This window comes from Micromys minutus (assembly GCF_963924665.1).
Source record: "Micromys minutus genome assembly, chromosome: 2".
NCBI lineage: Eukaryota > Metazoa > Chordata > Mammalia > Rodentia > Muridae > Micromys > Micromys minutus.
Genome location: NC_137971.1, coordinates 45,785,070 through 45,801,879, shown reverse-complemented (window position 1 = coordinate 45,801,879; position 16,810 = coordinate 45,785,070). Strand labels below are relative to the sequence as shown.

At 36.5% G+C, this 16,810-nt stretch overlaps 1 protein-coding gene across 1 annotated transcript; it reads right to left on the bottom strand.

The window, feature by feature from the left end:
* Positions 1 to 364: 364 nt before the first annotated feature.
* LOC308417543 (olfactory receptor 5B3-like) lies at positions 365 to 1,288 on the bottom strand (the record flags this gene model as incomplete). The annotated part of the gene is made up of 1 exon (XM_080912919.1): positions 365 to 1,288. The coding sequence occupies one exon, from the start codon at positions 1,286 to 1,288 to the stop codon at positions 365 to 367; it is 924 nt and encodes a 307-aa protein (XP_080769045.1).
* Between the last annotated feature and the right edge of the window lie 15,522 nt (positions 1,289 to 16,810).

Below are 16,810 nucleotides of genomic sequence, written 5' to 3'. Positions count from 1 at the left end.
ATTCTTATGAAATCTATGAGTGTGCCTTCACTTTAAAAGACAGAGTAGGAACCAGTTTGCATAGATTTTATTGACATGATAGAAAAAATGCATTATTAAAAAAATAAACATGATAATATAGTAAATTAGATTTTCCACAATGTTACCTATAGGTAAAGTAGCCATGATATTCACTCTTATCACTCTTATCACTCTTCTGACAAGGTGATAACATTCTAAAATCCAACATACTTCTGACAAGTTCAACCTGTCCTTCATGTTCTTGAATTTGGGGTAGGGTGGGAAGATGTGATTTAGTATAGAATTAAATGAGATGAATGTATCCACGTTTTGCCTCCTAATATATAAAATCAAAGTTTAAATATTATCTTGACATCGATAAAATCTTTGTGAATGCATTCTTCACATCTTTGTTTCTCAGGCTGTAAACCAGAGGGTTCAACATAGGGATTACCATAGTGTAGAACACAGATGCAATTTTGTCAGTGTCCATGGAATGACTAGAGCTAGGCTGTAAGTACATGAATATGATTGTCCCATAGAAAATTGATACAGCTGTTAAGTGTAAGGCACAAGTGGAGAAAGCTTTGCAATATCCTGCAGCTGAATGCATTTTTAATATGTTAGTAAAAATGAACATGTAAGATATTAAGATGAGTATAAGGGCAAAGAATATATTGAAGCTGGCTACATAAACAAGAATCAGTTCATTAATATGTCTATCAGAAGAAGATATAATCATGACTGCCAGAACGTCACAGAAAAAATGATTGACCACATTGGACTCACAGAAGGAAAGAATTAAGGCATCTATAGTACATATGGAAGCATTCAGGAGGCCACAGATATAACAGCCAATGACTAGACCTGCACACAGACGTGTCGTCATGGTGGTGGTATAATGTAGGGGCTTACATACTGCTACATAACGATCATAGGCCATTGACACTAAAAGATAGTTTTCCACATTGGCAAAGTTTGCCAAAAAGAACATTTGAGTAACACAAGCATTGTAGGACATAATCTTGTCTCCTATAAGGAATCCGGCTATGACCTTTGGTGTGACTGTTGAAGAGTAACAGAAGTCCACTAGGGACAGGTTACCTAGGAAAATGTACATAGGGGTGTGGAGCCGAGAGTCCAAGAGAATCAGCAGCATCAGTCCCAGGTTTCCAACAAAGGTGATGGTATAGATGAGGATGAATGTGATGAGCAGAGGAAGCTGCAGTCGTGGGTCATTAGTGAGTCCTGTCAGGATGAACCATGTCATTTCTGTCTTGTTATCCATTAGTGATATCAGTCAATCAACAGAAACTTTTAAATTTTAGAAGTAAAATGAGTAGAATAATGGACTGGAAATGTGGTTTAGTGGTTAAAGCTCTGGATTTTTCTTTCAAAGTACCCAGCACCTTCACAGCAGTTCCTAAATTTCTGTAATTTAGTACCATGGGATCTGTTTGACTCTTTATTTATTATAGACATCCATGTTGCCAAGGAACCTGTACATGTAGAAGTAATTTTTAAAAATCTTTTAAATTTTGGGATAACAAGAGAATTCAAAACTAAAATTTTAATTGATATTTTTCCAATTACACACCCACATACATGTATATATTCATAATGTCACATATGTATATATTTTTAGCCACATGTAGACAGTTTACAGTTTAGTAAATGTAAAAATCATTTCTAGTATTGTACCTATGTACCTGTTATATTTTTCTGTGCTATGTAAAACTAACACTACTGTTTTTACCTGTCAAAAGGTAGAATACAAACGCCTCATTTTTGTTAATAGCATAGTGATTTAGATAAAGTATTACCTCATAAGTTATTGTCAAGCAAAAGAGGAATACATTTTTGATGTTTGAAATGTTCCATAATTACTCATTTCTGTTCTGCATCCAGGTAAACATTTAACACTCACAAGGTAAGCCTGTATAATAATTTGACTTAATTATAATATACAATTTTTCTTTGCTTTTACTTCAGCAAACTGAATGGCAGTCTATGTCAAAATTTTCTCTTGGTTACTATATTTTTTTTTCATTATACATCAATTGACCAAATAATTTCTAACCTAACCATGAATGCTAGAAGGTTACAAAATTCTCCACACAAATTATTATACTTTTAAGATAATATTTCCAGATATATTTATAACAATATATCTAGAAACGTAAAAAAAATTATTAGGTCATAGAATGTCTTAAATTGAGTCATAATTATTTAACAATGTAACTGCTATTTTTGTTGTCCTAGCAATTCTGTTTGGAGAAGTTCAATATCAGAGTCAGTTTAGAAGGAAAACATATAATCTTAAGTGTAATGTGCTCATGTTCCTAGAAGAAAAATATACTAGATAATCCAATAACTACCTAGAAAGAACCAAACTGCTCTACATGTCATTTTGCTGTGTACAATCTGAAGACAGTAATAAGGCCTAACTTGTGATATTATTGCAAAATAAAATGCATACAAAAGGCAAAATAATGCCAGCTCTTAACATGGCTTAGTGCATGTTAACATAGATCACCATGTCATTGTTATGTGATAATAGCAAAGAAAACTTTTGTTCTGAGTAAGTTTAAGTCCTGAAATTACTTCTCCCAATTTTATTTTCTCCATTTAGGCTACTAGAATTGCCTGTGCCTTCTCATGATCGTCAGTTTGTTTTCAATCTAAGACAATGGATGCTAGTCATGATATTTCACATGGACTATACTTTGCCAATTTCATTAATATAAACCTTAATTTTAGATAAAATACTCTTCTTAAATTTTTGGTTTTATTTTCTTCAGAATAGCAACCAACAGTGGGAGCAGAGACAATTATTGCCCAAGTTACTGGGTTATGATCTTTGTTGAGTCTTAGATATATGTATTTCTTGCCGTCTGATGATACTTAAATTTTGTTCTATTTCTTAGCATATTAGGAAAGATATATACTTTAAGTAGCTATTATTTGCTTTTATCTTTGTGATGAGCTTTTTCTCACTTTAGTTATATATTATATCTTGAAAACATTTAAATGACCAATCTTATTTTATATCATATAATAATTTTCAATTCTGCTTACATTGTTTACAAATGGAATGTGTGTGTGTGTGTGCCTGTGTGAAGTAGAGAAAAGCATTGTTTTTTCTATTATTCATAGAAAAATATAGGGTCTTAGAAATCACATGGAAATTTCATTTTTTAAAAATACTATGAGCAACAAGTGTAAGAGTTACAGGTTTCATAAAAAAGGGAGCCTGATTTCATGAGATGAAATACAGGGACAGTGAGTGGAAGAGAGACTGAAGGAAAGACCACCCAGGGACCTGGTATCTACATGGGTATCCATTCCATATGTGGATACCTAATCTATTCACTATTACTGATGCCAAAAAGTGCTTGCTAACAGGAGTGATATCGATGTCTCCTGAGAGGCTCTGCCAGAATCTTACTAATACAGATTAATAGGATTGCAGATAACCATCAGAGAGAGCATAGGGACCTGAAAATAAAAGTTAAAGTAAGAATTGTAAGAGATAAAGTGTTTCAAACACAATAGGAAGAACAACAATATCAACCAACTAGCCACTCCATACTTCCCAGGGACTAAACCTCCAACTAAAGAGTACACATAAAATAACCCATGGATCTAGCCAAATATGTAGCAGAAGATCGCAATGTCTCTCATCATTAGGATGGAAATTTCTTGGTCCTGTGAAGGCTGGATTCCCCCGTGTAAGGGAATGCCAGTTAGGTGAAGTAGAAGTGGGTTGTTGGGAGGAGAAGTAGCCTCATAGAAAAGTGGGGAGGGGTGATGGGAGAAGAATCTGGGAAAGCGGATAAAATTTGAAAAGCAAATACATAAATTATCCAATAAAACTTGGTTAATATTTTACCCAGAATAGTTACTTTAAATTCTATTGTGACATTTCTCAAAACTTTATCCCCATGGTTGTACTTAGTAAATGGTCAATATTTATAGCTTTTCTAAGGCAAGGAATGAGGGCAGAACTTCTACAAAGACAAAGTACTGAATTGAACATGTATTTTCCCACTTACCTTGGAATAATAACTTACCTCCTTAACAGAACTGCGTACTACACTACTGCAAGGCAAGATTACTTCTGTCCCATAGTTCTCAGTTTCTGTATGTATACAAAAAAACAGGAAACTTATGGAAACCCATGACCTCTTGCCACTTAAACTCTTGCCACTTAAACTCTTGCCATTTAAACATCAATCAATGTAATTTTATCTGTGACTGTTCTTTTTTCTTTTTTATTTTTTATTTTTTGCTTTTCTTGATAGCTCACAGCTAATATTCACATTTCTTCAAATACCTGAATGTGAAAATTTTTACTGTCATTAAGAGAATATATAGCATGTATTGGAGAATGGCATACAGTGTCTCCCCTCATATGTCATACTGGAATTTCAGAGGCTAGTACATGGAGGTGTGAAGAGAATTATAGATACTCAAAGAGCTCTGGAGTTTCCCCGAGAGTATACCTGAAGTTCCTTATACTCTCTTCTTAGGGGAAAACAAACACATTTAACAAGCCAAGGGAACCAAGCTTCCTTTGTCATCATAGAAATTAAAGTTCATTTAAAAAGATAAATAAAAACATAATAGTCATACATATAAATGAGATGTCATACAATGTTTCTGTAAATAATGTACATTTAAAAATGTCCAAATTACATTGTGTATACATGTCTTCACAGGCACTATTTTTTTTTTTTTTTTTGACAAAACCTTGAAAAGCTTTTCTTTCTAGGATTTTTTTCAGTTCATCTAATTCTGTACTATATTATTCATATCTATAACAATCCATTTGTCTAATAACACATCGGAGATTTCTAATACTAGCTAACTCTAACTTCCTAAAATACCAAATGATCATGACTATTGTTTATGAGCTGTTCATTCTAGAACTCTACAGGATGATCTGTTACTTTTTACAAAGTTGTTTACATATATCTACTGACTACTAGTTATACTTATTAAATTTTTATAGATGTGTGTGTATGGTTGTCAGAGTTTCATATACTAGATTACGATGTTAATGTGCAGAAATCTGAGAATCGTTTACAAAAGTCAGTTCTCTTTTTCCGTCATGTGGATTTAGGATTTGACCACAGATTATCAGACTTGTAATGAAGGTACTTTACCCATTGAGCAATCTCATCCTTCCTCATTTATTAATTATTTAGTATTTTTGTAATTAAATTTAGAGTCTAAATAGAACTCCCTTGCAGATACATAATTTTGGGCAGTTTAGCCCAATCAAATAATTTTTATAGACTATTTTACCAAGCAGGTTCTTTCTACTTTGAGACAATCATATTACTTAATTTTGCCTTATTTGTTAATATTTTTTGTAATCTTCTGAAAACCAAGGAGAAAAAATATCTCTCCATTTATTGCCATGTAATGCCTTCAAATGTCTTTCATGTATTTTCTTTTCTTTTCTTTTCTTTTCTTTTGATTACACACAAAATTTATTTGAATGCTAGAGTACAATATTTGGCAGCTAGAGGTCTTATAGGAGGGGCAAGAGAGATTGCTCATGGGAAAGAGCACTAAATGCTCATGCAAAGGGACAGAGTTCAGTTCTTATTTTATTTAATTTAACAACTTTATTTTAAAAAACAAAGTCAATTATACAGATTTTAAGCATTTTTCCATAAAAGTATACGAATACATTTTTGTCAGATCTTGATTTTTTTAAAGGTTTGATAGTGTGCATTAGAATCTTAATAATTACAATGAGCATAAAGTACATGTAAAACAAGATGTAATCTGGAATTAGTCAAAGTTTTCTTGGTGTATAAAGATTAAGCATAATGGCTTTTCATTTTCTAATTTTTTTATTTGGCCTATGTTTTTTCTTGAACTTCGAATAATCTGTGAATTGTTTCTGGGGTGTTTAGCGCTTTCTGGGGTTAGTACCAATTATCAGCGATTGCATATTATGTCTGTTCTTTTGTGACTAGGTTATCTCACTCAGGATGATATTCTCTAGATGTATCCATTTTCATAATGTCATTGCTTCTGATAGCTGAGTAGTACTCCAATGTGTAAATATACCACAATTTGTATATCCATTCTTCTACTGAAGGACTTCTGTGTTCTTTCCAGCTTCTGGCTATTATAAATAGGGCCACTATGAATATTGTGGTGTATGTGTCTTTATTGTATGTTGGAGCTTCTCTTGGTATATGCCCAGAAGTGGAATAACAGGGTCTTCAGATAGTACTATATTCATTTTTTCTGAGAAATAGCCAGACTGATTTCCAGAGTGGATGTAACAGTTTACAATACCAACAAAAGTGGAGAAGTGTTTTTCTTTCCCTGCATCCCCGCCAGCATCTGTTGTCATTTTTTATCTTAGCCATTCTGGTTTGTGTGAGGTTGAATCACAGGGTTGTTTTGATTTGCATTTTCCTGATGGCTAATGATGCTGAGCACTTTTTACATGCTTCTCAGCCATTTGATATTTCACAATTGAGAACTTTTTGTTTAGCTCCCCACCCCATTTTTATTAGGGTTGTTTCATTCTCTGGTGTCTGGCTTCTTGAGTTCTTTGTATACCTTGGATATTAGGCCTATATCTGATGTGGGCTTGGTAAAGATCTTTTCCCAATCTTTTCGCTGCCATTTTGTTTTCTTGATAGTTTCCTTAGCCTTACAGAAAATTGGCAATCTCATTAAGTCCCATTTGTCAATATTTGACCTTAGAGCACTAACCATTGGTGTTCTGTTCAGGAAAATTTCCTCTGTGCTTATGTGTTCTAAGGTTTTCACTACTTTCTCTTCTAACAATTTCAGTGTACCTGGTTTAATGTGGAGATCTTTGATCCACTTGCACATGAGCTTTGTACAAGGAGATATGAAAAGATATATTTTCATTTTTCTGCTTGCTGTGTGCCAGTTTGAAAAACACCATTTGTTGAAGAGGCTTTTTTTTTTTTCCCACTAAATGCTTACAGCTCCTTTGCCAAAAATTAAGTGATCATATATGTAAGGGCTCATTTCTTGATCTTCTATTCTATTCCATTGATCCATGTGCCTATCTTTGTACCAGTACCATGCAGTTTTTTTTTAGCACAATTGCCTTGTAATATAGCTTGAGGTCAGGGATAATGATTCCCGCAGATGTTTTCTTGATGTTAAAGATAGATTTAGCTATTCTAGGTCTTTTGTTATTCTAGATGACTTTGCACATTGCTCTTTCCAACTCTGAAAAAATGGGTGGGAATTTTGATGGGGATCTCATTGAATCTGTAGATTGACTTTGGTAAAATGGCCATTTTTACAGTGTTGATCCTTCCAACCCATGAGGATGTGGGATCTTCCATTTTCTGAGATCTTCCTCAATTTCATTCTTTAGAGATCTGAAGTTCTTGTCATACAAGTACTTCACATGCTGAGTTAGAGTCATACAATTTTTTTTGACAGTTTAATAAAGTCAGGATTTATTTTGACTCTTGGCTTCAGAGACAGAACTCCACAGTCTTTGGCTCCATTGATTCTGGGCTATTGTGAGGAGGAGGGGGAGGAAGAGAGGATGAAGAGGGAGGGGGAGGGGGAGGAGGCTGTTCATCTGTCTTGTTCACTCTCCTGTTCCCAGTGTAGACCACGCACAGGCACCCAGGAGCTCAACATTTACCTGTGTGTTAAGTAAAGAAGTTGCAGGGTGGGTGCTGGCCCAGGGCTTATTCCAGCTCATACCTCAGGTCCAATTCTTAACTTCTGGGTTTTACTTTGCTGCCAACATTCCAATGACTTTTAAGTGACAAGCAGCATGTCTTTCTTTTCTAATGTGCATGTTGCTGTGCATTCATTCATTATTCCAATAATAAGTCTGAAGCTTTTGGGGATTTGGACTTAATTTGAAAATATGGAAATCCACAGGAGAGCTTGTCCTTATTCTCTGAGTTGATGCTGGGCATGGTAAGGAAGATGAAAACACACACACACACAGACACACACACACACACACACACATTCACACACATACACATGCATGCACACATATACACAGACCATACATACACAAGCACACACATATGTGGGGGAGGAGGGAAGAGAGGAAAGAGAGACAGACAGACAGATACACACACAGGCAGAGACAGACATGCACAGAGAGAAAGATAGATTGATATATAGCTAGACGGATAGTAGATAGATATATATCCTGTACCATGTTAGACAGGATCCCACGAAGCACACAAACAATTATCCCTGCCGCACAATCTAGATGTTTGCCTATTAAGATTTTCTACAAGAATTTAACCATTAGCCAATGTAGGATTAGGTATTAAGATAGGCAGCAGGTACTTTTGGTATTAATGCATTTGGTATTTGGTCTAACTTGGTGTAGGTCTGACATTAACCCAGCTGAGTAGCAGAAGCTGCCCATGACAAGAGCACCGTAGCATTACAGAACACCACCCTCTAGACCTGAATTCTGGCAACACTCTGCAACTCGGGCAGCACTGTTAGGGATGCTTTGTTCCCCTTGGGGACCCTCCATTTTCCCTTTGGATTTACTAAATCCAGAGCATCAAGTGGTCTGAAAGAATGAATGAATGCAGTTCTCCATAATTTCTTGAAGGCTCAGTCTCCTGATTTGTAAGATGGGTGCAGTGACGTCTGTCTTCGGTGCTGTGAGAAGTGTATTTATGATCTTCACAGCTCACTCAACTGTTTTGCTATGCCACTCCATCTATGTCCTATCATGTATGTATACATGTATCATCTATATGTATATAGATGATATATATATATATATATATATATATATATATATATATATATATATATATATATATATATATATATATCACCTACTCTCCTCTCATGTCTTGTATACCCATCTATTGATTGCTCTTATATCCTCTGCCTTGCATCTACCATCCACCTACCCGTCATCTATGCATTTCTGTATGTATTTATTTCTCTCATTCTCTCTCTGTTGAATCCTCACTGTATCCAGTGGGAGAAAATAATTTCCTGTCTTTTCTGAGACAATTAATGGAAGATCATGTGCCAAGACAGAACAGCAAGTCCCCAGATCACTGGCTTTGGAGGGATTCTCTGGACCCTAGAGACTGCTAGGTAAAATGACACCAGACAGAATTTTCAGAATCCGAATTTGGATGATTTTTTTCCCTCAAAGACTGGAACTGAAAATCAGCAAATTCATGATAAGAATGCAATTAGTAAGGCCATGTTAATGCTGTATGATCCCCAGTTTGGCTTGTGCCATCTAATGACAGTAGCCAAACCCTCCACAGGGACATGTTTATTCCCAGATGAGCCTCTGCCAGCATTAGATGTCCTCTGACATGATTATGAACTACCATGTTCCCATAAGTAGAGAAACTCAGCATGGCTGTGTGTTAGAGCAGAGGGCATTAAACAGAGAAAACTCTTCTGGGGAGACATAGTATGGCAGACAGGCATTATGGATGATATCATTGTCCTCAATAGAGCACTTGGTTGACTTGAAAAATTCCCTAGTTTCTTGCTCCATGCAATTCTGGCCTGCCATTTAACCTCTCCAGTGTTAATCTGTATAGCCACGGGAACTCTTCAGTCACGGGAGTACAAATCTCTGGTCTGGAAGGTCAAACACAACATCACCATCACTCCAGACTTCTCCACAGCATCCCATCCCCCTCCCACCTACTCTGGAGCTCCTATAATTTTAGATCCCCTGAAGATACACAATGTACAGTCATTCAAAAAATGTGTATTGTTGCCAAGGTCAAAGAGGTAAATTCAATTCAACTGAATTTGAGAAGGGTTACAAATCTGATCCCCCTGTCTGGTGAGAAGCTTCATCTTAGGTGGGAGGGAAATAAAACAGCATGTCATCAATCCACTCCAGTGAGAGGGTGGCAGGACTTGTATGCTTAACTCTTCTGGTCCTAGGAGGACTCTGGGAAATCTCCCAAGAACATGCACAAGCTGCTAACACAGAAGCTGGTGTGCATGTGTATGTAAGAGAGAATGTGCATGTATTGTGAGTTTGTGTGTGTGAGAAAGAGTTTGTGTGTGTGTATGTGTGTGACAGGGCAAGTTTATGTATGTATGTGTGAGTTTGTATGTGTGAGTTTGTGTATTGTATGAGAAAGAGAGTCTGTGGGTTTGTGAGTGTGTGTGACAGAGCAAATTTATGTGTGTATGTGTGTGAGTGTGTGTATGTGAAATAGAGAATATATGTGCGTGTGTGTGTGTGTGAGAGTTTGTATATGTGTGAGAAAGAGAGTCTGTGTGTGTGTCTGAGTTTGCATGTGAGTTTGTCTGTGTAAGAAAGCAAGTTTATGTGTGTATGTGTGAGTTTGTGTATGAGTGTGTGTATGTGTGGAAGAAAGAGTGAGAGTTTGTGTTTGTGCATATGTGAGAGTTTGTGTGTGTGTGTGTGTGTGTGTGTGTGTGTGTGTGTGTGAGAGAGAGAGAGAGAGTTTTCATGTGTTTGTGTGTGTGTACTTATCTCAGTCCAACGGTAATGTGGTACCTTGCAGTAGCTATTCCACTAATTCTTTTTTTTTTTAATTTTATCAAATATAATAATGTAATGTTTTATAAGGATTGTAACAGATACTTTTACAATAATTTTAGTTTTTCACTTAAAAATAAGAAATATACTTTGTGGTGTCAAACTTAATCATTCAGACATAATTAAACAGTATGTAGAAAACTCGTTTTTCATTTTAATTTCCAAGTGGTAATATATTTTATTTCACTGTCATTTAAAATTATGTTATATTAGAGCATATCATGACCCAGCCACAAAAGAACAGACATAATATGCAGTCACTGATAGTGGGATGCTAACCCCAGAGGCTTGCACTCCCCCAGAAACAACTCACAGACTGTATGAAGTCCAAGAAATAAAGAAAACAAAAAATATACATATATTCACAAAACAAGAAGACTTTGTCTATTCCCATGTTGCGTTTTGTTTTGCATGTACTTTACGCTTATTGCAACTAGTACGTTTTCAATGCATACTGTCAAGCCCTTGAAAAAAATCAAGTACTGACTAAAAAACATATTCACATGGTTTTATGTAAAATTTATTTTAATGTCTGAAAAAACAGTACTGACAAAAATGTATAATTTTAAGCAAAAAAATGTTTAAAATCTTTACATTTATCTTTGTTTTGCAAAATAAAGTCGTTTAAAAAAAAAGAGCATATCAAAATCATTTATAATGAAATCACTTATTTTCAAATTTCAAATAAAAGGTAATTTTTTTTGTTTATAAATATATGTATATTTTTTTTGTTTTCATTATTTCTTGGACTTCAAACAGTCTGTGAGTTGTTTCTGGGGGAGTGCAAGCCTCTGGGGTTAGCATCCCACTATCAGTGACTGCATATTATGTCTGTTCTTTTGTGACTGGGTTATCTCACTCAGGATGATATTCTCTAGATGCAGCCATTTTCTTAAGAATTTGGTTAAGTCATTGTTTCTGGTGGCTGAGTTGTATTCCATTGTGTATATGTACCACAATTTTTGTATCTATTCATCTTCTGAAGGACATCTGGGTTCCTTCCAGCTTCTGGCTATTATAAATAGAGCCGCTATGAACATTGTGGTGCATATATCTTTGTTGTGTATTAAAGTGTCTCTGGGGTATATGCCCAGAAGTGGAATAGCTGGGTCTTCAGGTAGTACTATATCCAATTTTCTGAGGTATCGCCAGACAGATTTCCAGAGTGGTTGTATTAGCTTGCAACCCCACAAACAGTGGAGAAGTGTTCCTATTTCTCCGCAGCCTCGCCAGCATCTGCTGTCATCTGAGTTTTGGATCTTGGCCAATCTGACTGCTGTGAGGTGGAATCTCAGGGTTGTTTTGATTTGCATTTCCCTGATGGCTAATGAAGTCGAGCACTTCCTCAGATGTTTCTGGGCCATTCGGTGTTCCTCAACTGAAAATGTTTTGTTTAGCTCTGTACCCCATTTTTTAATAGAGTTATTTGATTCTCTGGTGTCTAGCTTTTTGAGTTCCTTGTACACCTTGGATATTAGGCCTCTATCTGATGTGGTTATGGTAAAGATCTTTTCCCATTCTGTTGGTTGCCGTTTTGTTTTCTTGACGATGTCTTTAGCCTTACAGAAACTTTGCAATCTCATTAAGTCCCATTTGTTAATCTTTGACCTTAGAGCTTGAGCCATTGGTGTTTTGTTCAGGAAATTTTCTCCTGTACCTATGTGTTCTAAGGTTTTCCCTACTTTCTCATCTAATAGTTTCAGTGTATCTGGTTTAATGTGGAGATCTTTGATCCACTTACACTTGAGCTTTGTACAAAGAGATAAGAATTGGTCAATTTTCATTCTTTTGCATGCTGAGTGCCAGTTGGACCAGCACCATTTTGTGAATAGGCTGTCCTTTTTCCATTGAATGTTTACTGCTCCTTTGTCAAAAATCAAGTGACCATATACATGAGGACTCATTTCTGGATCTTCTATTCTATTCCATTGATCCACATGCCTATTTCTGTACCAGTACCATGCAGTTTTCAGCACAATTGCCTTGTAATATAGCTTGAGGTCAGGGATAGTGATTCCCGCAGATGTTTTTTTGTTGTTGAAAATGGATTTCGCTATTCTAGGTCTTTTGTTATTCCATATGAAATTGCACATTGATCTTTCCAATTCCATGAAGAACTGTGTTGGAATTTTGATGGGAATTGCATTGAATCTGTAGATTGCTTTTGGTAGGATGGCCATTTTTAAGATGTTGATTTTTCCAATCCATGAGCATGGGAGATTTTTTCCATTTTCTGAGATCCTCCTCAATTTCTTTCTTTAGAGGTTTGAAGTTCTTGTCATACAGGTCCTTCCCTTGCTTAGTTAGAGTCACACCAAGGTATTTCATAGTTTTTGTAACGATTGTGAAGAGTACCTTTTCCCTAATTTATTTCTCCACATGTTTGTCCTTTGAGTACAGGAAGGCTACTGATTTGTTTGAGTTAATTTTGTATCCAGCCACTTTGCTGAACTTGTTTATCAGCTGTAGGAGTTTTCTGGTGGAATTTTTGGGGTCACTCAAGTACACTATCATGTCATCGGCAAAGAGTGATGTTTTTATCTCTTCCTTTCCGATTTGTATCCCCTTGATCTCCTTTTGCTGTCTAATTGCTATAGCCAAGACTTCCAGTACTATGTTGAATATGTAGGGGGAGAGTGTGCAGCTTTGTTGAGTCCCTGATTTTAGTGGGATTGCTTCAAGTTTCTCACCATAAGTTTGATGTTGGCTGTTGGTTTGCTGTATATTGCTTTTATTATGTTTAAGTGTGGGCCTTGGATTCCTGTTTTTTCCAGGACTTTTAACACGAAGGGGTGTTGGATTTTGTCGAACGCTTTCTCAGCATCTAGTGATATGACCATGTGATTTTGGTCTTTGAGTTTGTTTATATGGTGGATTACGTTGATGGATTTCCTTATGTTAAACCATCCCTGCATCCCAGGGATGAAGCCTACTTGGTTATGATAAATGATCGTTTTGATATGTTCTTGGATTCGGTTTGCGAGGATTTTGTTGAGTATTTTTGCATCAATGTTCATAAGTGAGATTGGTCTGATGTTCTCTTTCCTTGTAGGGTCTTTGTGTGGTTTAGGTACGAGGGTTATTGTAGCCTCAAAAAATGAGTTGGGTAATATTCCATCTGATTCTATCTTTTGGAATAGTTTGGCGAGTATTGGTGTTATATCCTTAATAAAAGTCTGATAAAATTCTGCACTGAACCCGTCTGGACCTGGGCTTTTTTTGGTTGGGAGGCTTTTGATGACTTCTTCTATTTCTGTAGGTGTTTTAGGGTTATTTAGATGATTTACTTGGTCCTGGTTTCACTTTGGGACCTTGTATCTGTCTAGGAATTCATCCATTTCCTCCAGATTTTCCAATTTTGTGGAGTATAAATTTTTGTAGTAGGATCTGATGATTTCTTTTATTTTCTCAGTTTCAGTTGTCATGTCTCCACTTTCCTTTCTGATTTTGTCAATTTGGATGCTCTCTCTTTGCCCTCTAGTTAATCTGGCTAGGGGTTTATCAATCTTGTTGATTTTCTCAAAGAACCAACTCTTGGTTTTGTTTATTTTTTCAATGGTTCTTTTTGTTTCTATTTGGTCTATTTCTGCCCTAATTTTGATTATTTCTTGCCTTCTACTCTTTTTGGGTATATCTGCTTCCTTTTGTTCTAGGGCTTTTAGCTGTGCTGTCAGGTTGCTGATGTGAGCTCTCTCCAGTTTCTTTTTGGCAGTACTCAGAGCGATGAGTTTTCCTCTCAATACTGCTTTCATTGCATCCCATAGGTTTGGCTATGTTGTGTTTTCATTTTCGTTGAATTCTAGAAAATCCTTAATTTCTTTCTTTATTTCTTTTTTGACCCTGCTATCCTTTAACAGAGCATTCTTTAGTTTCTATGTTTTTAGTTTCTATGCTATCCTTTAACAGAGCATTCTTTAGTTTCTATGGCTTTTTGTTGTCTTTGTTGTTGTTAAAGACCAGCCATACACCATGTTGATCTGAGAGGATGCATGGGAGTATTTCAAACTTCTTATATCGATGGAGGCTCGTTCTGTGTCCAATTTTCGAGAAGGTGCCATGGGGTGGTGAGAAGTAGGTGTATTCTTTTACTTTGGGATAGTATGTTCTGTATATATCTATTAATTCTAGCTGGTTCAAAGTCTCTGCTAGTTTTGCAGTGTCCTTGTTCAGTTTCTGTTTCCCTGATCTGTCCATTGGTGAGAGTGGTGTATTAAAGTCTCCCACTATTATTGTGTGTGGTGAAATGTATTTTTTGAGCTTTAGTAGGGTTTCTTTTATGAATGTGGGTGATTTTTTATTTGGAGCATATATGTTAAGTATTGAGAGTTCCTCCTGAGGGATTTCCCCGGTAATGAGTAAAAAGTGTCCTTCTTTAACTTTTTTGATAACTTTTGGTTGGAAATTTACTTTATTCGATATTAGAATAGCCACTCCAGCTTGCTTCTTGGAGCTGTTTGCTTGGAAGTTTTTTTCTTACCCTTTTACTCTGAGATAGTGTCTGTCTTTGTCTCTGAGATGAGTTTCCTGTATGCAGCAAAAGGCTGGATTTTGTTTATGCTTCCAGTCTGATAGTCTATGTCTCTTTATTGGGGAGTTGAGACCATTTATGTTAATAGATATCAAGGAATAATTGTTTCTGTTTCCTGTCATTATTGCTTTTTTGGGTTGAGTTGTGTCTGTGTTTTTTTTTTTTTTTTTTCTTCTTTTAGTTTTCTTGTTTAGGAGTTTTCTTGTTCTTACTAGGCTGTATTTTCCCTCATTGTATTGGGTTTTCCACCTATAATTCGTTGTAGTCCTGGGTTTGTGGTCAGATATTGTGTGAATTTTGATTTGTCTTGAAATATCTTTGTCTCTCCATCGATGGTGATTGATAGTTTTGCTGGGTATAGCAGCTTGGGCTGGCACTTGTGCTCTCTTAAGGAGTGCATGATGTCTGTCCAGACTCTTCTAGCTTTCATAGTCTCTGTTGAGAAATCGGGTGTGAGTCTGATTGGTCTGCCTTTATATGTTACCTGACCTTTTTCCCTTACTGCTTTTAGTATTCTTTCTTTACTTTGGGCCCTTGATGTTTTTACTATTATGTGTCTGGAGGTATTTCTTTTCTGGTCCAACCTATTTGGATTTCTGAAGGCTTCTTTTATGCTCGTGGTCATCTCATTCTTGAGGGTAGGGAAGTTTCCTTCTATGATTTTGTTGAAGATATTTACTGTGCCCCTTAGTTGATACTCTTCTCCCTCTTCTATTCCTATTATCCTTAGGTTCGGTCTTCTCATTGTGTCTTGGATTTCCTGGACATTTTGGGTTAGGAGCTTTTTGTTTTTTGCATTTTTTCTGGCTGTTTTGTCTATGTTTGCAATGTTGTCTTCTGCCCCTGAGATTCTCTCTTTGATCTCTTGTAATCTATTGGGAATGCTTGCTTCTGTGATTCCTGATTTCTTGTTTTGGTGTTCTGACTCTAGGGTTATATCTTTTAGTGTTTTCTTTCTTGTGTCAATCTCTGTTTTAATTTCCCTCTTCCATTCCTTTATTTCTTTGGTTCTGTTTTCCTCTCATTCTTTGAGTTCTTTGAGTGTTTTTCATGTTTCTTTTTTAAAAGCTTCTGAATCTTTTTGCTTTTTCTCCCTTTCTTGTTTAATTAACTCTATTTGCGTCTTGAGGCATGATTTCAGGTCTGTGTCTTCTTTTTCTGAAGTGTTTGGAGTTCTGATGTTTGCTGTTATGGGAGAGCTGGGCTCTTGTGTTGCTAGATTGTCTTGGTTCCCTTGGGATATACTCTTTCTCTTTCCTCTTGCCATTTTGTTGTCAGTGTTATGTTCTCACCTTTTCCTTGTATTTGGTCTGTTTTCCTGGTTCTCCACTGGTTGAGGTGTCAGATGGGTCAAGCCCTGTTTTATGCCTCAGAGTCGTCGGGTTTGAGCAGAAGTTCCAACGTTCTGTTTCTGTTTGCTGGATCAGGCACAGTTGCTCAGTCTCTATGAGCCGCCGTTCCTCCTGGCAGGTAGGCCAGGCTTCGCTCTGCGTCCAGAAGTCGCCTCCGGGTGGAAACAGAAGTTCTAATTTTCTGTTCCCAATCGCAGTTGCTCAGCCTCTATGAGCCGCCACTTTGCCTGGCAGGTAGGCCAGGCTCCGCTCTGCCTCCAGAAGTCACCTCCGGGTGGAAACATAATTTCTGATTTTCTGTTCCCAATCGCAGTTGCTCAGCCTCTATGAGCTGCCGTTCCGCCTGGCAGGTAGGCCAGGCTC